Raw genomic sequence first — 27,500 nt, forward strand, 5'->3', positions numbered from 1 at the left:
CGTGTCTGGCTATCATGACTCATTGCTGGGCCAACTCGCCAACCCGGCGCCTCACGCCCCAGGGCTGCCAACACAACCGACGATGACTGTACGCATGAACACAAAATATATTGAAATTGCTATTCAAGTTGGAATGATATAAAATAGCTGATCTACTGCACAGTATTTTGAGTATATTGATAAGTAATTATGACACCACTGACATATTTTTATAAATATACCTATTTTTTCAATAAATCATTCGTGGTCATGGATACATTCTATGTAATAGACCACAGCAATACAATAAAAATGAGAGTGAGCTTTCAAAATCATATTTAGGCATAGAAAAGACATCTTGAACCATTTCTACAGGTTTAGGTGCTTGGGCCAAATAAAAAAAAAATCATAATCTTATAGGCCTACATGTATTAACCCCAAAAAAACATTGATATTTAAAGTATATAATTAAAGGCTTCTAAAGGAAAAGGATTTTGTGAGTATTAACGAAAGGAGGGCAAAATTTCACTGCTTGGGCCAAATAAAAAAAAAAAAAATTCACAATCTTATAGGCCTACATGTATTAGCCCCCAAAAAACATTGATATTTAAAGTACATAATTAAAAGCTTCTACAGGAAAAAAAAAATTGTTACTGTTGACGAAAGGAGGGTAAAATTTCACTGCTTGGGCCAAATTTAAAAAAAATCACAATCTTATAGGCCTACATGTATTAACCCAAAAAAACATTGATATTTAAAGTACATAATTAAAGGCTTCTAAAGGAAAAGGATTTTGTGAGTATTGACGAAAGGAGGGGAAAATTTCACTGCTTGGGCCAAATAAAAAAAAAAAAAATCACAATCTTATAGGCCTACATGTATTAGCCCCAAAAAAACATTGATATTTAAAGTACATAATTAAAAGCTTCTGCAGGAAAAAAAAAAAAAAATTGTTACTGTTGACGAAAGGAGGGCAAAATTTCACTGCTTGGGCCAAATTAAAAAAAAAAATCACAATCTTATAGGCCTACATGTATTAGCCCCAAAAACATTGATATTTAAAGTATATAATTATAAGCTTCTACAGGAAAAGGATTTTGTGAGTATTGACGAAAGGAGGGCAAAATTTCACTACTTGGGCCAAATAAAAAAAAAATCATAATCTTATAGGCCTACATGTATTAGCCCCCAAAAAAACATTGATATTTAAAGTACATAATTAAAAGCTTCTGCAGGAAAAAAAAATGTTACTGTTGACAAAAGGAGGGCAAAATTTCACTGCTTGGGCCAAGTAAAAAAAAAAAAAAAAAAAAAATCACAATCTTATAGGCCTACATGTATTAGCCCAAAAAAACATTGATATTTAAAGCAGGGAATTTGAAGGTTGCGATTCCGACTCCAGGTTTTTTTTCTTTTTCTTCTTTTTTTTTTCCAGTACAACGATATAGTCTATTTTTATTTACATGAGGGATGGCGGCCAAGGAAAAAGCTTAAGCAAAAATCCCGCTAATTGCCACACCAAAAAAAGACGAAGGTTAAGAGAATCAAGACTTACATATTTTCGAGTGAATCCATAATAAAAGTGTACTTGACGATTATATAATTATGATAAATTAGTAAAAATTATCTTTATATGTAGTGCTTGATTGGACACATTCTCCACAAAGTCAATTTCTCACAATTTGTAGGAATCTCCAAGTGGAATCTGTACTCGAAAATTTATCACGTAAAGGAGGTGGAGTCGCTTGTATTTTACCGACTCCACTCCGACTGACTCCAGCCAAAAGTAGCCGACTCCTCGACTCTCCGACTCCTCGACTCCGACTCCACACCCCTGACCTAAAGTACAAAATTAAAGGCTTCTACAGGAATTCCACTCTCAAACACGTGCACAGTGCACACTGGCGGGAAGAAATTCAATGCTCACAATGGTGTTTGGCGCTGTTCATTATACCGCTCCTTCAAATTTACTAACATTTCTCGCACAGCATGGAATCCCTTTGTGTATTTGAGATGCAACATTGTGGTGAGAAAGAGGCTGAAGACAGTCAGTCAGAGGAGGGGAGTTGATGACACGAAAAGCTTTTGATTCCACCCTATCTAATAAAACTGTGTGACTGGAACCCCCCCAAACATGCCAAAAGTACTCCACACAGGGGCGGATCAGGCCCTTGTACAGAGTTACCTGTTGGAGGGGCGGGAAAAACTGGCGGAGACGCCGCAGAACGCCTAACTTCATAGAAGGTGTTTTAGCAAGAGATGAGATGTGAAGTTTGCAGTGAAGGACAGTATGAGTGAAGGACAGACCGAGGATGTTCAGTGTGGAAGAGGGAGACAGTTGAGTGTCACTGAAGAAGAGGGGATAGTTGTCTGGAAGGTTTCTACCCGGAATGAGTAGAAATATCCATATATTGCTACGCCTCGGGGCGAGTCTACGCAAAATGTATTACTGTGGATACTGCCACGCCTAAGAGTGTGTCTGGGTGACATGTACCACTATGGACTGGGTCAAGATACACTGCCACGCTTAAGAATGAGCAAGTAACGTGTATTAATGTGGACTGGATCAAGATACATTGCCACGCCCAGGGATGTCTCTTGTGTAAAATAAACGACTTAATAACCTAGAGAGTAAAATAAGAAGAAACTGAAGTAGAGAGAGCTTTTCTAGTCAAGACAATAGAGCAGAAGGGAGAGGGTCGCAGAGTCCTGACTGGAGTGGCGTGAGAGGCGAGATGGAGAAACAAACTGTTGTATTAGTGAAGGACAAAGAGTTGGTGATTGTTACTTCATGGAGGGGAGGAGGAAATATTGTACGATGTATTTAAGGATGTTGAGATTCAGGACTAGTGTTTGATTGGATGTGTTGTGTGGTTTTGACTTGAAGGTGTTGAGTGATCGTGACTTTGAAATGTGATGCTTGGGATTTTCAGGAGAGACTTTTGAGAATTGTGTCACGTGTATGGAGAGAGATCCTGCCACGTGCTGGAGTAATTATTGGTGACTATTTGTGGACTTTATTTTAATCTCAATATATATAGAAAATTGTAGCAGTGGAATAAAATGTTGCCTTTTGGGGATTATTATAGATCTAACACACAATCCCGGAACTGCAACTTGAAGGCACGAAACTACTACTACTACTACTACTACTACTACTACTACTACTACTACTACCATTACTACTACTACTACTACTACTACTACTACTATTACTATCGTTTTATGAATCACTTATCTCTCATCTCATCCACCACCACCACCACCACCACCTCCTCCTCCTCCTCCTCCGTAGAGATAACACGAACGTTTGAAGACATTAGAGAAGACAAAATAAATGTGCTCAGGGTTATCTTTGCATATGTAAACATGGTGTAACAGCAGGAGGAGGAGGAGGAGGAGGTGAAGAACAGGAAAAGACAAGGAATCTGAACACACACACACACACACACACACACACATGTTCCCTTCATCTCAGAAACATGAAAGACAATATTCTTACTCAATCTTCCTCCTCCTCCTCCTCCTCCCCTTCCTCCTCCTCCTCCTCCTCCTTCTCCTCTTCCTCCTTATCTTCTTTATCTCACAAATCTTTTCGTTTCCCTTTCATTCACACACACACACACACACACACACACACACACACACACACACACACACACACACACACGTTAATATTCTTTCATTATTTTGTGGTGGTGGTGGTGGTGGTGGTAGTGGGTAGTAGTAGTAGTAGTAGTAGTAAGAGTGGTTGTGGTGGTGGTGGTGGTGGTGGTGGTGGTGGTGGTGGAAGAGATTTCAGAAGGATAATAAATTTTCTTCATTCATTTATTTTTTCTCATTTTCACTTTTATTCTTACTCTATGTCTGTCTGTCTGTTTGTGTGTCTGTCTGTCTGTCTGTCTATCTATCTGTGTGTCTGTCTGTCTGTCTGTCTGTCTGTCCATCACGGAAAACAACACATTTTTTAAAGATATCAAATTTATTAGAAAAACACGAAAAATATATCAATAAATAAATAAACATACATAACAAATAAATAGTGTACAATAAATCATGCACGCTACAGAACAACACCACCTTTCAACATTGCTAAACTTATGAGAAGGTTTGGTAATGAGTGTCTGTCACAGCAAACACACACATGAACACACACAATCTTCTAAACACAGACAGAGGCAGAGTGACAACATTTCTACATTATTAACTGTAGAAACACTCTTGAAAACCACGCCAGTCATCTCTGAAGCCTTGGAAAATTGTCTTAGTGAGAGAATATACTGTTTTTAGCAAGTTTTTACGGTTCTAGAGGCAGAGTGACAAGATTTCTACATTATTAACTGTAGAAACACTTAAAAACAGCGCCAGTCATTTTAGTTGGAGAATACACCATTTTAAGCAAGTTTTTACGGTTCTAGAGGCAGAGTGACAAAATTTCTACACTATTAACTGTAGAAACACTCTTAAAAACCCCGCCAGTCATCTCTGTGGCCTTGAAAAATAGCCGTAGCAAGGAACAAACCGTTTTTAGCAAGTTTTTACGGTTCTAGAGGCAGAGTGACTAGATTTCTACAAGCGTTTCTGAATATAAACTTCCAGACCCTAAACTCATTTTCCTTCCAGCTAACCAGTGCATTAAGACCTCTGGTATTACCACAAGGAGCCTCTCACGGTAACACTCTGCCGCGCCTCCCTCTCTCCCAGTAGCAGCGCACAGGTACACACCCTCCTGCGCCCTCCTGAAGTCCACAAACACCAGGTAAGCGTGGTGCAGGTGTGTCCCGGCACGTAGTTGGTACACTGAGGCGCCGCTGGACCAGGTAGGGATAGGTGTCCCAGAGGAGTCAAGCCACTGGACCTGTGGTGGTGATGGTAGTAGTAGTAGTAGTAGTAGTAGTAGTAGTAGTAGTAGTAGTAGTAGCAGTAGTAGCAGTAATAGCAATAGTAGCAGAACTAAAACAATATCAACAAAATAACAATAACAACAACAACAACACATACCTTATCAACAGTAGCAGCAGGAGTAGTAGTAGTAGTAGTAGTAGTAGTAGTAGTCGTAGCAGCATCATAGCAAAATAAATCGTTCAGCCATGTAATTTATGTCAACCATCGAGCCGTTTACAATAACAGGCTGAGGTGGGAGAGGGAGAGGGGAGAGGGACTGGGAGGGCTGTGAGAGGGGCTGGGAGGCGTATGAACACGGTCACCACCAATGATAGGGCTGCAGTAGTCACACCCATAGTAGTAGTAGTAGTAGTGGTGGTGGTGGTGGTGGTGGTGGTGCACAGTGGCGTGTCCAGAGGAGAATGGCAAGGCAGGAAGTAAACTGAGTGCTTATATAGTCGCGCACCGCCCGACTGGTGAACCCGCACAGCTTCCGATATACCCCCCCCCCCCCACGTCTCTCTCTCTCTCTCTCTCTCTCTCTCTCTCTCTCTCTCTCTCTCTCTCTCTCTCATTATTCTTCTTATTTTATCGATTTACTTTTTATTCATTTTATTTTTCCATTTTCTTAGTCTGTGTTTCCTTCCTAACTCCACCACTTCTATAACTGCAGCCACGTTCCTAACTCTTAATCGCATCCTAGTATCATTATTATTATCATTATTTATTCATTCGTTCTTTTTTTCATAAATTTTTCCTTATTTTTTCTTTGTCTTCATTTTCTTCCCTTCCTAATTCCGTCTCTCTTATTTTTTCTTCTTTTCTTCTTTTCCTTCGTTTATTTATCTTTATTTCAATTTTCATTTATTTATTTCCTTCTTCCTCTTCTTCCCTTTATCAGTAGTGTCTATCTATTCCCCATCTTTATTTACATTTATCTTCATCTATTTCTCTTCTCATTCGTCTATTATTAAATTCTTACCAATATTTCTGTTTTATATTTAATTTCTCTATTTATCAACTTAATTTATTCATTTCATTCTCTCTCTCTCTCTCTCTCTCTCTCTCTCTCTCTCTCTCTCTCTCTCTCTCTCTCTCTCTCTCGTGTTTATCAATGTGTTCCTTGTAACACTTCGGTAAACACCACCTAAACACACTCTAACATCACCTAACACACCCTAACACTAATTAAACAACATCTAATACATATTTAATACCACTTAACACCATCTAACAGATCCTAACACACCCTAACACCTCTCAACATCTCTTAACACCAACTTAACACCACTTAACACACCCTAACACCACTCAACATCACTTAACACCAATTCAGCACCATTTAACACACCTTAACACTACCTAAACACCACTCAACATCACTTAACACCAACTTAACACCACTTAACAACATCTAACACCACCTAACACATCCTAACACCATTCAACATCACTTAACACCAACTTCTCACCACTTAACACACCTTAACACTATCTAAACACCACTCAACATCTCTTAACACCAACTTAACACCACTTAAGATCTAACACCACCTAACACATCCTAACACCATTCAACATCACTTAACACCAACTTCTCACCACTTAACACACCCTAACACTACCTAAACACCACTCAACATCTCTTAACAACTTAACACCACTTAACAACATCTAACACACCCTAACACCACTCAACACCACTTAACACTAACTAAAAACCTAACATCAACTGACACCACCTAAACACCACTTAACACCACCTAAACATACTTCAAACACACCCATAACACCAACTAAACACATACTAACACCTTATCACATCCTAACACACTATAACACCATCTAACACCCACTAAACACATCCTAACACACCATAGCAGCATCTAACACACTCCTAACACCATGTAAACACCCACTGAGCATCATTCAACACCTTAACACACCATAACACCTTATAACACACTCACTTACACATTAACTCTATCCAACACATTTAACATCACTTAAGAAAACCTAACACCACTTAACACGCCTTAACACCATATAACACACACAGTTAACACCACTTAACACCATTTAGCACCATTTAACACCACTTAACACTGTAAATTGCTCTAACATTTACTAACATTAGTGAAGCGTAAAATCTGTAGTCTGTAGAATGCCCACACCTCATCTAACACCAAATAACACCACTTAACACCACCTAACACCACTTAATACCACAAAAAACTAACGTAAAATAGAAAAATTAATTAAAACAACAAATATTTTGATATATTAGACAAAGATAAAGACTCTTATAACGATCCCCCGGTTAACGAACACCCCGCTTTAGCGAACCCCCCTAACAGTGTATATGAGCATGTTCCTAACTTGCTCACAACTGGTCGTGGCGGAGATAAGGTGGAAGGAGAGTGTTAACAGGGCTAAGTCCTGCAGCGAATTCCTCTACAATCTGTGATCCCCATACATGGGGATCATGTCTTGTTTAACTATAGTAAATTTCTTATAAAACTATCATGCAGCGCTATACATAATTATAAATCTAATAAATTTAAGTGCTTATCTAATCTGTTTTTAAACATTGTCAAACTAGTGCTATTTACAACCGTCTCTGGCAATGCATTCCAGAAGTCTACCACCCTATGAGTAAAGAAATATTTTCTTATATCTAACCTGCAGCCTTGCTTTCTAATCTTCCTGCCATGATTTCTAGTCCTACTTCCCTCCTCTAAGGTAAAGAAAGATCTCACATCTATGTAGTTTGTATCTGAGAACATTTTAAATAACTCTATCATATCCCCTCTTATACATCTCCTCTCAAATGAAAACATGTTGAATGCCTTTAATCTATCTCTATACTCCAGGCGCTTCAAAGCTGGTATCATCCTAGTTGCTCTTCTCTGAACTTCTTCTAACATGTTGATATCCTGCCTATAGTGGGGTGACCAGGCCTGTATGCAATACTCTAAATGGGGCCTAACAGAGGAATTATATAAGCTACGCACCACTTCCTTACTTTTATAACTAACATTTCTATTTATAAAACCCAGGATCCTATTTGCCCTATTTCTTGCTTCTAAACATTGCTTTGAAAATTTCATAGTCCTGTCTATCACTACTCCTAAATCCTTTTCTTTCCTCTACTGCCTCTAGCCAACATCCCTCCATCTCATAGTTAAAGTTTGTGTTGTCTTTACCTAAATGCATAACCTGACACTTTTTAGAATTAAACTCCATCTGCCACCTGTCTGCCCATGCTATCAGCCTGTCCAGGTCTCGTAGTATTCTGTAATTGTCCTTTTCACCCTGTACTGCACATGCTATCTTAGTATCATCTGCAAACTTTGATACTTTGCTACTAATTCCTATATCTAAATCGTTAATGTACACCAAGAAAAGAAGAGGTCCTAGCACTGATCCTTGGGGTACCCCACTAACCACTTCCTTCCACTCAGACATTGCCCTATTTAATACTACTCTCTGTTTCCTATCAGAAAGCCATTCACTAATCCAATCAACTAACCTACCCCTATCCCATGTAGTCTCTTACTATTTCTTCTCCGAATTTCTTCCAGTTGTCTCTCTCATTCCTACCTTCGAATGTCTCTCCTCCTCCTCCTCCTCTTCCTGCTCCTCCATCACTGTTTAACGAGTGTTTTTGTTTGTGCGGTATACTCCTCTCTGTACCGCTTCTCTCTTTTCCTTCTACTTTTGACATAGAGTTACGATGATAGTGGCAAATGATTTAGTTTGACATGCTTATACTTGATCATATTTCATATTGTATTCGTGTATTAGAAGTGGAGCGAGTGGAGTGTGGTTGTGTTGTGTCCCGCCTCGGCCAGCGCGCGCAGTGGAGGAGGGAGAGGTGGGGAAGGCCGGCGGGCGGCCAAGGCGCCAGTTTGAGACAAGGAGTGACGGTATTAGGAGAGTGGCCGTGTGCTGCTGGTGCCTTATTTAACATGGATTTACGCTGGTCAGGACGGTGACACGGGCCGCGGCTGCCTGTGAGTGCTGGTGTAAGCTTGGTGTCTGGCTGAGAGTGCCAGCTGTGGCCTGGAGCTGCTGAGAACTGCCATCAACACTACAATACTGGTGAGTGAGCCACCCAGCCACCACTTGTCCTGCTGGTGGAGTTTGCACAATGTGTTGTTGCATTAGACAGTGTCTCTGATAGTGTTGTTCCTTGTGTTAATTCCGTGTGGACGGCCAAGTGACGCTAGTGTGTGTGTGTGTGTGTGTGTTTGGAGACCGCCACCACCACCACCACCACCACCATTCCGCCTCCCTTAAGCCTTCATCACACCAAAACCTGCCACTGACAGTTGTATCTGAACAGCTGATAGCCAAGCATAGTCATGTGGCTCCATTTAGTGACACCAGTGGCGGGAAAACAGTGCTGAGTGTGGCAAATATTAGCTAAACACAGCAGGCAGGCGGCAGCTGAGCCAGCACCGTCCACCTGATGACGTCACATCCCTGGGCTGGCTGGTGGGCGGGCTGATCTTGATGGTACAGGTGACGCTGAATTTCTTCTGGGTCAGGCCTTTGTATCGGCAGCTCCTGTAGGGAACATAAAGAACACCAGACAACAAAGAGGGCAATCACTATCTTTCACACCACTAGTTCCTGCATCTGGCACGCCACATTCTCTCCAGGAACTCTTTCACAGCCTCAATCATCCTTTCATTCGTCTCCCCACAGAGTCCCAGCAGCAACTCCATCCATTCCCTTCCTGTCATCTCCACTCTGTCATGCCCCAGCTCACTCAGCACCACTTGCATCATCTCATACCTGTCTCTGGCATACTTCACACACTCCAGCACCACATGTTCCACTGTCTCATCCTCTCCCAAGTCACACATCTGGCACACTTTGCTGCGGGACTCAGACCATCTATAATTCCTTGCATTCACATCCATGCACTGTGCCTAGCTCGGAAGAGAAGATCACCACCCAGGCTTCCCTCATACCACTTTTCATACATTGGGGCCTCTTTCTCTCTATACCATACCAAGGTACTCTTTTGCTCCATCCTATTTCTCCAGTCATCCAGTCCCACACCTTTCACTACTCTGTCTATCTCACTCTTCCACTTCCTTACATCCCATTCTCTACCTTCTCCATTTCTAACAATCATACTCCAGTCTCTCTCTAAATGTCTTCCACTACCTGTTGCTACCAGCCTGAGCCACACCTCTTCCCCACTTGCTACTCCTGACATTCCACAGAAACACTTTTCTCACTATCCTTGCATCATTCATTCGTTCTAACCTAGCCTTATACCTTAGGGTAGCTTTCACATATCTCTAAAAGTGCTCCAACCCATATCACCCCTAAGGGCCTCTACTGCTGCATATCTAGGTGCATTAAGTGCCATTCTTGCAACTCTATTCTGCCCTATTTCTAACTTATCTAGTTCACTCTCATTCCAAGCAATCACATCCATACCATACATGATGCTCGGAACAGCCACGCTCTTCCAAACTTCTCGCAGCACGTCATATTTACTCGCCCTCATCCTTGCTGCACTTCCTAGACGACCTACCCACTGATTTGCCATACTTATCTTCTCATTCTTAATCTTTACACAGCCATCCGGACTCATCCACATCCCCAGATACTTATATTCATCTGTCTGCTGCACCTCATTCACTCCTAATCTCCACACATGGTTCCTCTCATCCTCTGACCTATTCACAACCATTACCTTACTCTTTTCACTACTAAATCTCACTCCAAAATCTCTTCCATACCCATCTACTACATCAAGCATACTCTGTAGCTCTTCTTCCGACTCACTCATGACTACAACATCATCTGCATACAAGAGCACACCTATCTTATCATTTCCCACATATACACCTGCATTCATTCTCCTCATTCTAGCAGCCAATTCTTCTGTATATAAGCTAAAGAGTTGGTTGGTGTCCAAACATTTTTACCTATTGTACTCTTTATTGCCGCCTTCTACTGTTCTATATCCCGTAATGGCTGATTAAACTCAGTTACATTTAGCATAATGCAAATAACATATCAAATATGAAAAGAGTGCATAATAGGAGTGCTGGTCAATAATTAAAACTTTAATGCTAAAATATAAAGAATTATTTAGAAACAAAATGCATGAAAATTACTTACAGCTTGGCTGTATTGAGTCTACTGCAATGATCAGGCTTTGTTTCAGGTTGACATTCAATTTGTTTCTCTGTTTTGATTTGATAACACTTATTGCGGAGAAAGACGCCTCACAAAGGTAAGTACATCCAAAAGGAAGAAGTTTTTCGAAGGCAATTTTTCCTAAGTCTGGCTGCTCCTTCTTCACAGAGCTCCAGAAGCAAGTGACATTTGATCTCTCAAATAACAGTTTTAGGCCACGGTCCGCACACACTTCTTTCTATCAGTGTTTCCTGAAGGCAAATAGGAAGCATTTTCTCTTGTCCAGACAAAAGGATTGGATTTGTAATCCAGTCCAGCTGTGCTGATTGTTCATGTATGTCAGGAATGTAAGACTTAAAAAGTACTGATGAAGTTGGACATATGTTCCACAATGACTGGTTTCACAGTGGCTTTCTCATAATGTTATCGGGAAAGTAGGCATCTGACAGAGGAAAGCACGTAAAATATCCCCCTGAGCATGTCTCCTTTCATAGCCCTAATTTTTTTGAAAACCAGCATCTTTGTCATACAGGTTGAGAATGTTTGTGTCCTTACCTTGCAGAGACATATCTAACTCTTTCAGTTTGTTGAATATGTCTGATAGATATGCCAGTTGTGCAAGCCGAGTAGTTTAAAAAAAAAATGTGGCAAGAAGAGACCCCTGTTCTGATAAGAATGAAGCTACCTTATCTCACAATTTAACAATCTGGCGAGTATCCTCCCACGAGACAGCCAGTGCACATCTGTGTAATAGTTCTGTGTGCTCTGACCCCATGCTTTCACACAATCTGTGAAACAGACAAGTATTAAGTGGCCTTGACTTTATAAAGTTGATTGCTTTGACGGCGTCATTCAGAATCTCGTGCAATTGTGAACTCATTGTCTTTGGTACTAAAAATTCTCTGTGAATGATACAATGAGTCCACTCAACATCAGGATTTTTCTTGTTTAATCCTTGCCACCAGTCCCTTCACCTTACCAGTCATTGATACGGCAACATCTGTACACATACTCATGCAAGATTTCCAGCTAAGCCCTTGTTCAATGAAGAACCGATTAATGACATTGAAAAAAGCTTCCCTTGATGTTCTCTTCCAATTTGTTTTACAAAACTATGTGTTCCTTGATATCATCTTCATCAATATATCTCACAAATGAGACAAGTTGAGCTTGCCCACTGATGTCAGTTGATTCATCAACTTGGAGAGAAAATGACTGGCTTGCCTTCAGTTTATTCACAACTTGATCCTGAATATCAGCATTTATTTCACTTCCCCTGCGAGAGACAGTTTGGTGTGATAAAGGAGGTGTTTTGAGTTGGTCAGCTGTCTTATGATTCAGCATTATTTCAGCCATCATACCTACAGCTGGCAAAATAAGTTCTTCAGCAATACTGAATGGCTCTTTGGCTTTAGGAGTTAATAGAGATACAGCTAAAGATGCTTTCAGAACCTTGTCTCAAGTTGTGGTGGCTTTCTGAAGCTTTCTTTTGAAGAATTCTGCCGGTTAACCAACATGACACTGGTGTTTTGTTTTCTGGTGACGCTGGAGGTGAGCTGGTTTCATACTACTGTTGGCCAACCTCTCCCCACAAAAGAAGCACAAAGATTCCCGAGGATCAGAAGTCTTAGCAGTACCCTAGTTTATACTTAGCTCTTGTATCCACATACATACTTCTCACTATGTTAACTATCTCTGCACTTAATCCAATCTTTTCTAACACCCTACCTAGCATTTCTCTGTTTACCCTATCATATGCTTTCTCTATGTCTAGGAAACCTAAGTATAGTTTGCTACAATCCCTTTTCTTTCTCTCAATCAATTCATTCACCACAAACAGATTGTCTTCTGCTCTCCTGTCCACTCGGAATCCATTTTGCTCTTCGCCTAACACTCCAACTCTCTCAATCCATTTGCACAATCTCTCGTTCAACACCGCACTGAACACTTTGCCTACTGTGTTAACTAACGCAATCGGCCTGTAGTTCCTCAACTCATTCTTACTCTTATATCCTCCCTTATGCAACAAGGTCACCCTGCATTCATTCCACATTCTCGGCACTCTCCTCCTCCCACACCTGGTTGAACAACTCAGTCATCCTATCAATCACTACTTCTCCATTTTGTACATTTCATACGGTATCTCATCCGGCCCTGCTGCCTTCCCATTCTTCTGCTTCCTCACACATTTCTCCACCTCCTCCCTGCTGATCCTTTCATTCAACTCATCTGCATCCTTTCTCTCCAGTGACACACATCCTTCATCCACATCAAAGACCTCACCTACACCTCCAATCTCTTCCCAAAACTCTTTCATTGCCCTTCTCTTCCTTATCAGTCACCACTGCCCCATTCACCTTCAGGCTCTCCACATTCTCACTGTCAGGCATCCCCTCACCCCTCAGGAATCTGTACCATTCTCGCCCACCTTCCATACCTTTCTCTCTAAGGGCCTGAATCACACTTCTCTCACTTGTAACTTTAGCATTCATTATCTTTCGCTTCGTCATTCGCTGCTGACTCACATACGCTGCCCATGCATTCAGGTACTCCCTTTCAGCTTCCTCACTCTCATGTCTCCTCTTTCTTAACTGTCTGCACATCCTATTCAGTCTCTTTCTTTCCTTCCTAGCATCCCTGATCTCATTATTCCACCACGGCCTACATGCATGCTTTCTGGCACTTGTTCTTGCATACCCTATCTGGCTTACTGCTGCATTCCTCACATTTTCTACAAATCTATCATTCAGTTCATCCACGTCGCTTAGACTTTCATCCTCCCAGCTCCTCTCACTCAAGTCCACCTGGGCTGGTGACAGTTGGTGATTTTACGTTCGTAACGGAACTCATTTCAAAAATGGAAAATAGAAAAAATGAAGCCACGGCCGAATGTCTGATATTTTATGACTTGATAAATATTTTAACCAATATCCACAATATCAAAGCATCTCTAGCATAACTAATAATAGAATATATTTAAATCAATTAATCAAAAACGTATCAACACTGTCACCGTTAAAAGTAATGAGAAGTCAAACCATGTTGATTTGCGAGTATGCTAACACACTTTACAGAATCTGAGCAGTCTTGCAGAACAGTCTAGAAGGAGCTATATCGTCAAAACCAAATGTAAATAAAAGAAAACAAAACCTTTAACAGGACTAAACACCATCATAAAGCCACATATTTGATTCAGTGGCAGTGTTACATACTTCAAAGAGCGTAAGCGATTCTTTGAAATGATAGGGATTCGGTTACAGCTTGAAATGAAAAAGGGGTTAATGGCCGAGGCATAAATTTGAGCCCCACAGCTGGCCCCTATCACAGCACAAACACAGCACAAAACACCACATATTTACCGAACAGAGGCACGGAAATCACTTCAATGGCAACGAAATATTTATAGAAACACAATAATCGTCGTACAGAGACCGAATAATAGAGTGAGAAACGAAAGTATTGTAACCAGCAGGCTTGCGTAGATTGCCGGGGCCTGAGGCATCGTGGAGAAGACCGCCTATATTTTGTTTCATCAATATTTACCGTTCTTAGCACCGTTCCCTGGTGTAACGAGCACACTACTGGGCTGATGTGTGCAGAGATGAGTGGTAGTTGATGGATAAGTGTGTGTAATGAGTGTTCGTGTGTGTGCGTGTTTGTGTGGCGTGAAGTATGTAGGACAACGGGGGTAGTTAGTGTATATAGATTGTTATTGCCTCAGATATCTCAGTGTTATTTACTTGTTTATTGTTTGTCTGTTTGTTTGTTTGGCTGCGTAAAGGAAGAGTTAACAAAGGTGTGTGTGTGTGTGTGTGTGTGTGTGTGTGTGTGTGTGTGTGTGTTAACATTCCTATTAATCCGTATGCATTCCTGTATACCCCAATGTATTCCTATTTGCAGTCCTTCATTCCTATGCATTTCTATATATTTCTATGCATTACTACTTTATTCCTATGCATTCCTACCATATTCCCATCTGTTCCTATTATGTATATTCCTGGACATACACATTATATTCCCATTCCTAAATGTAAACCTATCATATTCCTATCCCAACAAAAATATAGAGAAAAAATATAAAATAGAATAGAAAAACTCGTATACATTCCTCATTCCTTCCACACTCACGCCCACACGCCCATACATTCCTCCCACACTCACGCCCACAGGCCCATACATTTCTCATTCCTCCCACACTCACACCCACACGCCCATACATTCCTCATTCCTCAAACACTCACGCCCACAAGCCCACAGATTCCTCATACCTCCCACACTCATCACTCCCACACGCCCACAGCTACGCCTGGCCGCCCTCAACCAGCCGTACACCGGAGACATGAGGGGCGTGACGGGCGTGGACTACACCTGCTATCGTGAGGCGCGGCGGGCGGGGCTGAGCGGAACCTTTAGGGCTTTCCTCACCTCCAGGATCCAGAACCTTGACTCTATTGTTAGGAGAGACGACGCTAACTTACCTGTCGTCAATATTAAGGTAGAGTGGTAGTGATTGGCTATCTCTCTCTCTCTCTCTCTCTCTCTCTCTCTCTCTCTCTCTCTCTCTCTCTCTCTCTCTCTCTGGTAAAAATGAGGATGATGAAGTGGAAGAAGAAGAAGAAAGAAGGAGGAGGAGGAGGAGGAGGAGGAGGAGGAGGAGGAGCCTTATGTATTAACTTCACTTTTGCTTATCATTTATTATTTATTATTCGCAAGAAAGATACGTCTGGGTGTTGGTGAGTGTATTTGCTTATATTCACTTGTGTTTTACCTATTTACACCTGTATTTACCTATGTTTTGCCTTTATTTACCTATATTTACCTGTATTTACCTATTTTACCTACGTTTTACCTATATTTCACCTATATATACCTGTGTTTTACCTATATTAACCTGTGTTTTACCTATATATACCTGTATTTACCTATTTTTACATGTGTTTACTGTTTTACCTATTTCTACCTATATGTACTTCTGTTTTACCTAATTTTCATCCTGCCTTACCTGTGCATACCTACATTTACCTACACTCACCTTCATTTACCTAGATTTCACTGTATTTACTACCATAACCACTTCTAACTTCACTTACCTGTGCGTACCTTTGTTTACCTGCACAGGGGGAGGTTCTCTTCAACACCTGGCGCGGGATATTCTCAGGTGATGGCGGTCGCTTCATGCAGAAACCGAGAATATTCAGCTTCGATGGCAAGGAAGTACTGACGAGCCCTGAGTGGTGAGTGCCTTCCTTCACCGCCCTGGCTTGAGTTGACTAGAGGTGTAGAAATGAGGAGGTTGGGAAGGAGAGGAAGGTGCGAGAGGGTGAATGTAGTTGTAGTAGGCAGGCGTTGTAGACAGTTTGACGTGTTTTGTGTTTTGTTAATTTTGTTTGTGTTTTGTTAAAGAGGAGGGTGGTATAATGCAAGGATGTAGTAGAAGGTAATGAAGAGTTTATTAAAGGTGTATAAATAAGGGTGTTGGGGAAAATAGAAAAGTAGAAGGGTTTGGAAGTAAAGAAATAGTAGTAGAAAGGTGTTTGGTATGTTTGATTCTCTTCTCTTGTGTTCTGTTGATGAAGAAGAGGTGTTATAATGCAAAGATGTAGTAGAAAGTAATGAAGAATAATTTGAAGGAATAGAAGCAAGAATATTGGGAGAACGAGAGAGGTAGATGAGAGTGGTAGTAGTACTAGTAGTAGTAGTAATAGTAGTAGTAGATAGATTTGGCGTGTTTATTTACTTCGTTTGTGTTTTGTAAGGATAAAGTAGAAAATAATGAAGGGTTAATTAGATGTATAGAAATGAGGAGGTTGGAAAGATGAGGGTGGTAGAAGAGGGCGGAAGTATTAGTAGTAGATAGATTTAACGTGTTTATTTGCTTCGTTTGTGTTTTATTGATGAAGAGGAGGGTAGTATAATGCAAGGATAAGTAGAAAGTAATGAAGGGTTAATTAAAGCTATAGAAATGAGGAGGTTGGGAGGAAGAAGGAGATAGAAGAGGGTGGAAGTAGAAGTAGAAGATGAGGGTTTGGTGTGATTATTTTGTTTTGTGTTCTGTTGATGATGATGAGGAGGGTAATAATAATGCAAGGGGCTAAATTCTGTCCCTCTCCCTCTTATAGTTTGAGCTGTGTTTATGCACGAATGATGCCAAGTAACCTTTTCACTGTTTAGGAACTGGCACCTCAGTAAGCCTATTTTTAACACATTTTTTGTTGCCCTAAGCTGACTGTCCCTCTTACATGAAAAAAAAACGTCACTTTCCCCATTTTAGTTTGAGTTTGTGCACAAGTAATGACAAGTAACCTTAAATTCTGCCACGCCTCCCACACACAGGCCACAGAAATACATATGGCACGGATCTGACATTGATGGGGGAGAGCCTTGTCCTCTTTCTGCGACGCTTGGCACAGTGACTCAAGGGACGTGGTTGGGCTGGCGTCCTCTCTCCAACAAAACCACCTCTTGTCGCAGGAGAAACACGGCTGCCACAACTCCTTCATTGTGCTGTGTATTGAAGCCACAAGTCACGCGTACAAGAGCTCTGGGGGAAGGAGGAGAAGACACGCAGGAAAGGCGGAGCAGGATATGAGTGAAGAAGAATATTTTGAAGTGCTGAGTGCTTTAGAAGACGTGTGAAAAGGGTCGTGTGTGGTTTTATGGAAGATTTAGCTAAGGAGATGTGTGAAGTGTCTATTGTGTTTTGTATAGGTGTGCGGGAAGGTAAGGGTGAGTTTTTTGGGTTGGTTTTGTGTGGTTATTGAAAGAAGGTCAAGAGAAGGAAAGAATGTCTAGCTCTCTCTCTCTCTCTCTCTCTCTCTCTCTCTCTCTCTCTCTCTCTCTCTCTCTCTCTCTCTCTCTCTCTCTCTCTCTCTCTCTCTCTCTCTCTCTAAGGAAAATGAAAGAATCTCTAGCTTTTTCTCTCTCTCTCTCTCTCTCTCTTCTGTGTTTTGAAAATCTGTGAAAGAAGACCAGTGATTTTTTTTTTTTTGTGTGTGTTTATTGAAAGAAGGTAAGGAAAATGAAAGAATGTCTAGCTTTTTCTCTCTCTCTCTTTCTTGTTGTGTTTTGCATATCTATAAAAGAAGGACAGTAATTTTTTTTTCGTGTGTTTATTGTTATCTAGTTTTATTTCTTTCTTTTCTTTCTCTCTCTTGCACAGTGCGTTTTGAAAATCTGTGAGGGAAGACAGTGCTAATCTTTTGTGCTTTTGTGTGTTAAAAGGAAGGTAAAAGAACTGAATGAATGTCTAACTTTTCTTCCTCTCTTGCTCTTTGTGCTTCGAATATTGGTGAGGGAAAGTGTGTGTTGGTGTGTCTTGGAAAGTTTTTTGACATATTAGGAAGATTATTTATTTATTTATTTATTTATTATTTTTTTTTTTTTTTTTTTTTTAGTTTAGAAGTGAAAGAAACAGAGTTGAGATTTTTGAGGAAAGATTTTGTTGTAGAGGAAATCTTCAAGCTAAAGAATAAGAGAGAGAGAAAGATAGTTAAGAAGTGAAGATTTTTGAAAAGATTTAAAATGAGAAAATAGTGCAGGACTTTGTAGATAGAGGGTTATATAAAGATGATGTTTCTGGAAAGAGTTAGAGAGTGAAAAAAAAAAAATACTGGCGAGTCGTGTGTGTGTGTGTGTGTGTGTGTGTGTTAACATTCCTATTAATCCGTATGCATTCCTGTATAACCCCAATGTATTCCTATTTGCAGTCCTTCATTCCTATGCATTTCTATATATTTCTATGCATTACTACTTTATTCCTATGCATTCCTACCATATTCCCATCTGTTCCTATTATGTATATTCCTGGACATACACATTATATTCCCATTCCTAAATGTAAACCTATCATATTCCTATCCCAACAAAAATAGAGAAAAAATATAAAATAGAATAGAAAAACTCGTATACATTCCTCATTTTCCTTCACGCCCACACTCACGCTCTCCCACACGCCCACCCCATACATTCCTCCCACACTCACGCCCCACAGGCCCATACACGCCCATATTTTCATTCCTTCCCACACTCACACCCACACGCCCATACATTCCTCATTCCTCAAACACTCACGCCCACAAGCCCACAGATTCATCATACCTCCCACACTCATCACTCCCACACGCCCACAGCTACGCCTGGCCGCCCTCAACCAGCCGTACACCGGAGACATGAGGGGCGTGATGGTGAGGCGTGGACTAGGGCTTTCCTCACCTCCAGAACCTATCGTGAGGCGCGGCGGGTAGTGGCTGAGCTATCTTTAACCTTCAGGGCTCTCTGTTCTCTCACCTCCAGGATCCAGAACCTTGACTCTATTGTTGGTGTTTGTTAGAGACGACGCTAACTTACCTGTCGTCAATATTAAGGTAGAGTGGTAGTGATTGGCTATCTCTAATCTCTTTCTCGTGTTTGTCTCTGTCTCTCTCTGTTTCTCTCTGTCTCTCTTTTTTGTGTTTGTTAGGAGAGACGATGCTAACTTACCTGTCGTCAATATTAATGTAGAGTGGGAGTGGTTGGCTATCTCTAATCTCTCTCTCATGTTTCTCTCTCTCTCTCTCTCTCTCTCTCTCTCTCTCTCTCTGGTAAAAATGGTGATGATAAATGGAATAAGAAGAGAAGAAGAAGGAGGAGGAGGAGGAGGAGGAGGAGGAGCCTTATGTATTATCTTCACTTTTGTTTATCATTTATTATTTATTATTCGCAAGAAAGATACGTCTGGGTGTTGGTGAGTGTATTTGCTTATATTCACTTGTGTTGTACCTATTTACAGTTGTATTTACCTATGTTTTGCCTTTATTTACCTGTATTTACCTATTTTACCTAAGTTTTACCTATATTTCATCTATATATACCTGTGTTTTACCTATATTAACCTGTGTTTTACCTATATATACCTGTATTTACCTATTTTTTACATGTGCTTACTGTTTTACCTATTTCTACCTATATGTACTTCTGTTTTACCTAATTTTCATCCTGCCTTACCTGTGCATACCTACATTTACCTACACTCACCTTCATTTACCTAGATTTCACTGTATTTACTACCATAACCACTTCTAACTTCACTTACCTGTGCGTACCTTTGTTTACCTGCACAGGGGGGAGGTTCTCTTCAACACCTGGCGCGGGATATTCTCAGGTGATGGCGGTCGCTTCATGCAGAAACCGAGAATATTCAGCTTCGATGGCAAGGAAGTACTGACGAGCCCTGAGTGGTGAGTGCCTTCCTTCACCGCCCTGGCTTGAGTTGACTAGAGGTGTAGAAATGAGGAGGTTGGGAAGGAGAGGAAGGTGCGAGAGGGTGAATGTAGTTGTAGTAGGCAGGCGTTGTAGACAGTTTGACGTGTTTTGTTTTTGTTAATTTTAGTTTGTATTTTGTTAAAGAGGAGGGTGGTATAATGCAAGGATGTAGTAGAAGGTAATGAAGAGTTTATTAAAGGTGTATAAATAAGGGTGTTGGGGAAAATAGAAAAGTAGAAAGGTTTGGAAGTAAAGAAATAGTAGTAGAAAGGTGTTTGGTATGTTTGATTCTCTTCTCTTGTGTTCTGTTGATGAAGAAGAGGTGTTATAATGCAAAGATGTAGTAGAAAGTAATGAAGAATAATTTGAAGGAATAGAAGTAAGAATATTGGGAGAACGAGAGAGGTAGAAGAGAGTGATAGTAGTAGTAGTAGTAGTAGTAGTAGTAGTAGTAGTAGTAGTAGTTTATAGGGATTGACATGTGTTTCTTTCCTCCATATCTCCCTCCACAATTTATCTCCACTTCCCTCCACCTCTACCGACTTTCCTCCACCTCTCCTCCAATTTTGAGTATCCTACCTCTCTTCCTTCATAGTTAAAATAGTCGTTTGGTAACATAGTCTGACATTGAAGGAGTGAAATTAAATAGTTCAGTTTAGTGTCCCCTTCAAGTCCCGATACAGGGGACATACAATTTTGAAGGGGAAACTATTAATAGAAGGAATAGATCGATGTCTTTAGATATATGCAACAATAATTATGAAGTATTATTATTATTGTTGTTGTTATTATTATTATTATTATTATTATTATTATTATTATTATTATTATTATTATTATTATTGTGATTATTAGTATTGTTAATATTATTGTTATCATTATTATCATTTTAGTAAAAGTATTAGCAGAAGTTGTAGTAGTTGTAGTGGTAGTAGTTGTAGTAGCAGTAGTAGTAATAGTATTAGCAGTAGTAGTAGTAATAGTCGTATTAGTAGTAGTAATAGTGGTGGTATTTATGATGGCATTAGTAATAGCAGTAGTAGTAATAGTGGTAATAGTTGTAGTGGTGGTGGTAGTGGTAGTAGTAGTAGTAGTAGTAGTAGTAGTAGTAGTAGCACTAGTCGTAGAAGTAGTAGTAGTAGTAGTAGTAGTAGTAGTAAAAGAGGTAGTAGTAGTTTTTATGGTATTCATGATGGTGGTGGTAGTAATAGTGTAGTAGGTAGTAGTAGTAGTAGTAGTAGTAGTAGTAGTAGTAGTAGTAGTATAGTCTGTGTACTCTGAAATGGCTTCTGGATTTCAAACAGTGCAGCTTGTTGATAACGTAACAATATTATTATTATTATTATTATTATATTAGTAGTAGTAGTAGTAGTAGTAGTGTGTAGTAGTAGTAGTAGTAGTAGTTGTAGTTGTAGTAGTAGTAGTTATAATAATTTCATCAACTCGTGTGTGTGTGTGTGTGTGTGTGTGTGTGTGTGTGTGTGTGTGTGTGTGTGTGAACAGTATAGTAGTACATGTAATGAGTTGAAATATACAGAGTTGTGCTTTGACTGACCAGTGACCAGTGACAAACTTAACACGGGATGGGCTGTCTAGTATGTGGTGTGTGTGGTGAGTGGTCTGGTGTGGTGGTGTGTGGTGAGTGTTTGTGGTGGTGTGTGGTAGTGTTTGGTGTGTGGTGAGTGGTGAGTGTGTAGTTTGTGGTGGTGTGGTGTGTGGTAGTGAGGTGTGCCACGTACAGTCTCACCCGAAGATCAGTAATAATGAACGAACTTTCAGCTCGCAGTGAGAGGGTGACGGCTGGTGGTGGTGGTGGTGGTGGTGGCTGTTCCCGCTCCTGATAACCAGTACAGGCCTTTACACACACACACACACACACACACACACACACACACACATGTGACAGGCGTGTGGCGAGCAGTCTGCTGGTGTCTAGTGTCTAGTGTCCAGTGACCATCTTGTCCAACCAGCGCGTGTCGTGCAGGACAAGAACAGGACTGATCGTTCCAGCCTGACAGACAGACTCCTGCTGACCCCGGGCCCAGGGTGAGGGAGGAAGATGTACACAAAGCATGAAACACTATTACACAACATATCATTTCACACTGCAATGCACAACAAAAAAGAAAAACTTAAAGAAAATTCACAATGAAAAAAAAAAAGAATAAATAATCACAATAAAGAGAAAAATAACACTTAATCCCCCAACCACAAAACAAGAGAGAAACAGATAAATGGATGTACACATAAGCTGAGGGAAAATAACGGTGACATCACTGCCTCCAGCCCTCCCTCACTCCTCTCTCTCCCTGTCCCTCACTCAATGCATCGCGTCTCTCAGGCACGTATGCCTCCTGCTCTACACACACACACACACACACACACACACACACACACACACACACACACACACAGGTCTGAGTTCTGTGTTGTACAACATAGTTGTGTCTGTGTGGCCTTCCTGCTGGCCATTCCTGTCCCTCACTCTTCATAATACAGGGATGTGATGCTTCACTCCATACAAAATAATATGCTGTGTTTTGCTTCAGTTTGCGAAGGAGTGAAGGTGGAAGAGTGCGTGTAGTAACTGCGGGCTATAAGATTCATTTTCCATTACATCTATCATGTGCTTATTTCTTCCCGTAACTTTGTCTCAGGTTGACTTTTGAGGACGTGAATCGCATCTCCACCCAGGCAGGAACAAGGAGGCGGAGTTTGAATCGCGCTGTGGCCACTCTCACTCTGTCACTGTTACACCAAGGCAGCCAGCACCACCTCCACCGCCACTCTGAAGGAAGAGCTTCATCACCAGCAGCAGCAGCAGCAGCAGCAGCCAGAGCTATGGTGAGTGTTGGGGTGGACATGGCAGTCAGTGTTGGGTTGGGGAGTGGCACGGGTAGTCAGTGTTCCCTTCCTCCTGCAGCAGCCATCGTGCACACCCATGCAGTGTTACACTCCCACACCTGCGTGTCCCTCACTGTCCTGCTGTGTCCTGTGGCCAGCCTGTCGCGTTGTGTACAGTGTGTCCCTCACGCCGCTGTCTCTTTCTTCCAGGACGACAACGTAGAGGACTGCCCTGTGTGCCTCAACACCTTTGACGACACCCACAGGCGGCCACGCAACCTGCCGTGTGGGCATACACTTTGCACGCCGTGCATTAATGAACTGAAGGAGCAGGGTGCCGTCACGTGCCCCACGTGCAGGGTGAGTCACGCCCTGCCTGAGGCCGGCCAGTTCCCTATCTCCTATATCACAGAGGCCTTTATCAGGAAGATGAGAGGTGCAGGACTGGCCTGTGTGGCACCCAAGCCAGAAAAGCAGCTGACAGCTCCGGCAGCAGTGACACAGCCTGCACCAAGGGCCACAGCGGGACTCAGCAAGAGGACACGGTCCCTGCTGCAGGAGCAAGAGGCAAAGGTCCTGGCCGCCATCCGCTCCTGCCAGGAGGAGCAGAGCCAGCTGGCAGACTACCGGACAACCCTGGGTGGGTGGTGTGGCCGCCAGCAGCAGCTGGAGGACGACCTCCAGACGCTGGTGGACCAGAGCAAGGGTGCCCGGGAGGCGATAAGCCGCGAGGACTCCCGCGTGGAGGGCAGGCAGGAGAAGGTGCGGCAGAGAGAGGAGGCGCTGCACGCCATGCTGCAGGAGCTGCGCACTCCATCAACACGACAGGAAGCTTACGAGGTGATTGAGGATGCAGACCATCTGCTGGAGGAGGAGGAGGAGGAGGAGGAGAGGGCGGCAGTGTTTCCTGACGTCCACGTGGTCACCACCGTCACCAGGGTGAGTGTGTCCTCACATTAGGTGTGCTTGCACCTCAGTCACTCTTCTCTTCTTACTGACTGACTTTGTGTGTTGAGCACGCCTTAAGGCTTAACCGATAGGTCCTGCACTACATAGTACGTGGTGCACGGTTCAATTACAATACATTGTTTGTAGTCCAGCACACGTACTGTATTGACTCTGAACAATGTTGACAGATAACAGTCACTCACCAAACACTTGTTGACTTTCAGAATGATGAACTACATTGTTACATTACATTGTTGTATTCTATTAATCATTGCAAACTGTAATTAACTTCCAACCATTAACTACACACACACACACACACACACACACACACACACACGGTAGCTCAGTGGTTAGAGCGCTGGCTTCACAAGCCAGAGGACCGGGGTTCAATTCCCCGGCCGGGTGGAGATATTTGGGTGTGTCTCCTTTCACGTGTAGCCCCTGTTCACTGTTCACTGTTCACCTAGCAGTGAGTAGGTACGGGATGTAAATCGAGGAGTTGTGACCTTGTTGCCCCGGTGTGTGGTGTGTGCCTGGTCTCAGGCCTATCCGAAGATCGGAAATAATGAGTTCTGAGCTCGTTCCGTAGGGTAACGTCTGGCTGTCTCGTCAGAGACTGCAGCAGATTAAACAGTGAAACACACACACACACACACACACACACACAATATGCCCGGTAGCACAGTGGCTAGAACGCTGGCTTCACAAGCCAGAGGACCGGGGTTCGATTCCCCGGCCGAGTGGAGATATTTGGGTGTGTCTCCTTTCACGTGTAGCCCCTGTTCACTGTTCACTGTTCACCTAGCAGTGAGTAGGTACGGGATGTAAATCAAGGAGTTGTGACCTTGTTGTCCCGGTGTGTGGTGTGTGCCTGGTCTCAGGCCTATCCGAAGATCGGAAATAATGAGCTCTGAGCTCGTTCCGTCAGAGACTGCAGCAGATCAAATAGTGAAACACACACACACACACACACACACACTCGGCTCACAACAGAAAAGACCTGGGTTCGAGTCCCGAGTGCGGTGAGACAAATATGCGATCTTTTAATGTGTAGCCCTGTTCAGTATTCACCTAGCTGTAAGCTGGTACGAGATATAATTCAAAAGGTTGTGACTTCGCTGTCTCGGTGTGTGGAGTGTAGTGTGGCCTCAGTTCTACCCGAAGATTGGTCTTTGAGATCTGAGCTCGCTCCGTAATGGGGAAAACTGTCTGGGTGACCAGTAGGCGACCTTGAAAACATAGATTGCCATGGGTTTTTCAGGTTGCAAAGTCATCCCGTTCAGCCCTGCAGGCCGCCACCCTGCAGGCCACACAGACGGCCATTGAGCCAGCAGGCTCTACTGCTGCTGCTGCTGCTGCTGCTGCAGGTGACTCCAGCTCTCGGAGTCACCTGCCGCAGCCTCCTCCATCGCGGACAGGCTGGCGGCCCTGCTGGAACCGAGTCTGACGGTGAGTGGCTATGATCTATCCTGCCCAGCGAGAATCAGAGCTCTCTCTCTCTCTCTCTCTCTCTCTCTCTCTCTCTCTCTCTCTCTCTCTCTCTCTCTCTCTCTCTCTCTCTCTCTCTCCCTTGTTTACATTATTGCTATTATGTCTATTGTTTTTGTTATAATAAAAAAAAATTATAATTATTATTATTATTATTATTATTATTATTATTATTATTATTATTATTATTATTATTATTATTATTATATCATTATCATTATTATTATTATTATTATTATTATTATTATTATTATTATTATTATTTTTATCATCATCATCATCATACTCATCATCTTTATCATTATAATTATTATTATTACCATTAATGAGAGAGAGAGAGAGAGAGAGAGAGAGAGAGAGAGAGAGAGAGAGAGAGAGAGAGAGAGAGAGAGAGAGAGAGAGAGGGTGAGGGGTGGGGTAAGTGGATGGGGAGGGGGTTGGGAGTTCCGGCCTTAAGATAGATGCACACGTACCAATTTGCTGCTGAAATTTTACGTACGTAGAATTCCGACTCAAAATCTGTGCCTAGCGACTGGAGAAAGCAGTCGCAAAACAATATCAACATATTAGTCTTGTTAGTCGATTTGCGACTTTCTTTACGTGGTGACGTCACGGGGTAAGCTTTGAAAATGTGGAAATAACTGCCACTCTCCAAGAAGTGTTTCCCTCAATGCAGGGTGTTGTTGAGGTGAGGAGTGAACACTTGGCAGGATTTAATTTGATCTCAATTGTGCACAGTCTTCTTGAGATTAACAATTTGCTTATGAGAAATGTAGGCTAATACAGAGTGTGGGAGACACTCCTTTCTTTCCTTCTACTTAGCCAGGGACGTATCCACAGGAATTTTCTCTTCTGTTGACTCTTCCGGTACGCCAAAGAAGAGCAACCCCGCCTCAGCATCGTCACTGAAGGAAGACATCTTGGCGGGTACCTGTTCGTTGAGATTAACTTCTTGCCAAGGCGCCAACTATAATAGTCGATACTTTCCAGGCGCTACGTGTGACACTTTCCAGCTAGAAGGGATGGGAGGGAAATTGTACGTACCAAAAATTTCAGTCGCAAATCGGCACGTGTCAATCCGCCTTTACCTTAGGCTTAATCAACACTGTCAGAGAAACAAAGTGAGAATGTACTATCCACTGTTTGCCGCTTGCCTCACTCAGGATTACTATTGTACCACCCACCTACTGAACCGTGCTGTACTACTACTACTACTACTACTACTACTACTACTACTACTACTACTACTACTACTACTACTACTACTACTACTACTACTACTGCTGCTGCTGCTGCTGCAACTTTTTGTCTCCCTGCAGGCGGAGGAGCTGCTGAGGCTGACGCAGCGTGCCAGGGGCCTGGTGGAGGCCGGCCGTGTCTTGGCCGTCCAGGACGTGGAGGGACAAACTCGGCACGCCAGAATCAGCCTGGAACACGGCCGCCTGCACCTCCACTCCCTGCAGGCCACGCCCCGCCCCCACGCCCTCACCCTGCAGGTGGGTCGCCTCACCTCACGTTCATATAGTACACCTACTAATATTACCACAATTACAACTCCTACTACTACTAGTAGTAGTAGTAGTAGTAGTAGTAGTAGTACTATTATTAACAATAATAATGGTAATTTTATTATAATTTTTATTCTTATTTTCATTATTATTATTATTTATTATTATTATTATTATTATTATTATTATTATTATTATTATTATTATTATTATTATTATTATTATTATTATTATTATTATTATTATTATTATTATTATTATTATTATTATTATTATTATTATTATTATTATTATTATTATTATTATTATTATTATTATTATTATTATTATTATTATTATTATTATTATTATTATTATTATTATTATTATTATTATTATTATTATTATTATTATTATTATTATTATTATTATTATTATTATTATTATTATTACTACTAC

General features: G+C 41.7%; 2 protein-coding genes across 3 annotated transcripts in view; one reads left to right on the forward strand and one right to left on the reverse strand.

Annotated features, from left to right (window-relative positions):
• The window catches only part of LOC123508012 (E3 ubiquitin-protein ligase TRIM32-like), a 128,768-nt gene that overhangs the window by 76,297 nt on the left and 24,971 nt on the right, over positions 1-27,500 (reverse strand). The window lies entirely within an intron of this gene.
• Positions 8,727-17,871, forward strand: LOC123508064 (collagen alpha-1(XV) chain-like). Of its 2 annotated transcripts, none has more exons than XM_045261480.1 (4): positions 8,727-8,967; positions 15,332-15,526; positions 16,150-16,265; positions 17,365-17,871. In XM_045261480.1, the coding sequence occupies exons 2-4, from the start codon at positions 15,371-15,373 to the stop codon at positions 17,618-17,620; spliced, it is 528 nt and encodes a 175-aa protein (XP_045117415.1). In that variant the 5' UTR covers positions 8,727-8,967; positions 15,332-15,370; the 3' UTR covers positions 17,621-17,871. The 2 variants fall into 2 exon arrangements, with proteins under 2 accessions (XP_045117415.1, XP_045117425.1); XM_045261490.1 differs by having other exon boundaries at positions 8,732-8,879.

The sequence above is a fragment of the Portunus trituberculatus genome, chromosome 3, assembly GCF_017591435.1.
Source record: "Portunus trituberculatus isolate SZX2019 chromosome 3, ASM1759143v1, whole genome shotgun sequence".
NCBI lineage: Eukaryota > Metazoa > Arthropoda > Malacostraca > Decapoda > Portunidae > Portunus > Portunus trituberculatus.

Coding starts and splice junctions, on each gene's coding strand:
- LOC123508064 (XM_045261480.1), top strand. CDS start 15,371: ATGAGGGGCGTGACGGGCGTGGACTACACCTGCTATCGTGAGGCGCGG. Junction 15,527..16,149: donor TACCTGTCGTCAATATTAAG/GTAGAGTGGTAG, acceptor TTACCTGCACAG/GGGGAGGTTCTCTTCAACAC. Junction 16,266..17,364: donor GTACTGACGAGCCCTGAGTG/GTGAGTGCCTTC, acceptor TCCCACACACAG/GCCACAGAAATACATATGGC.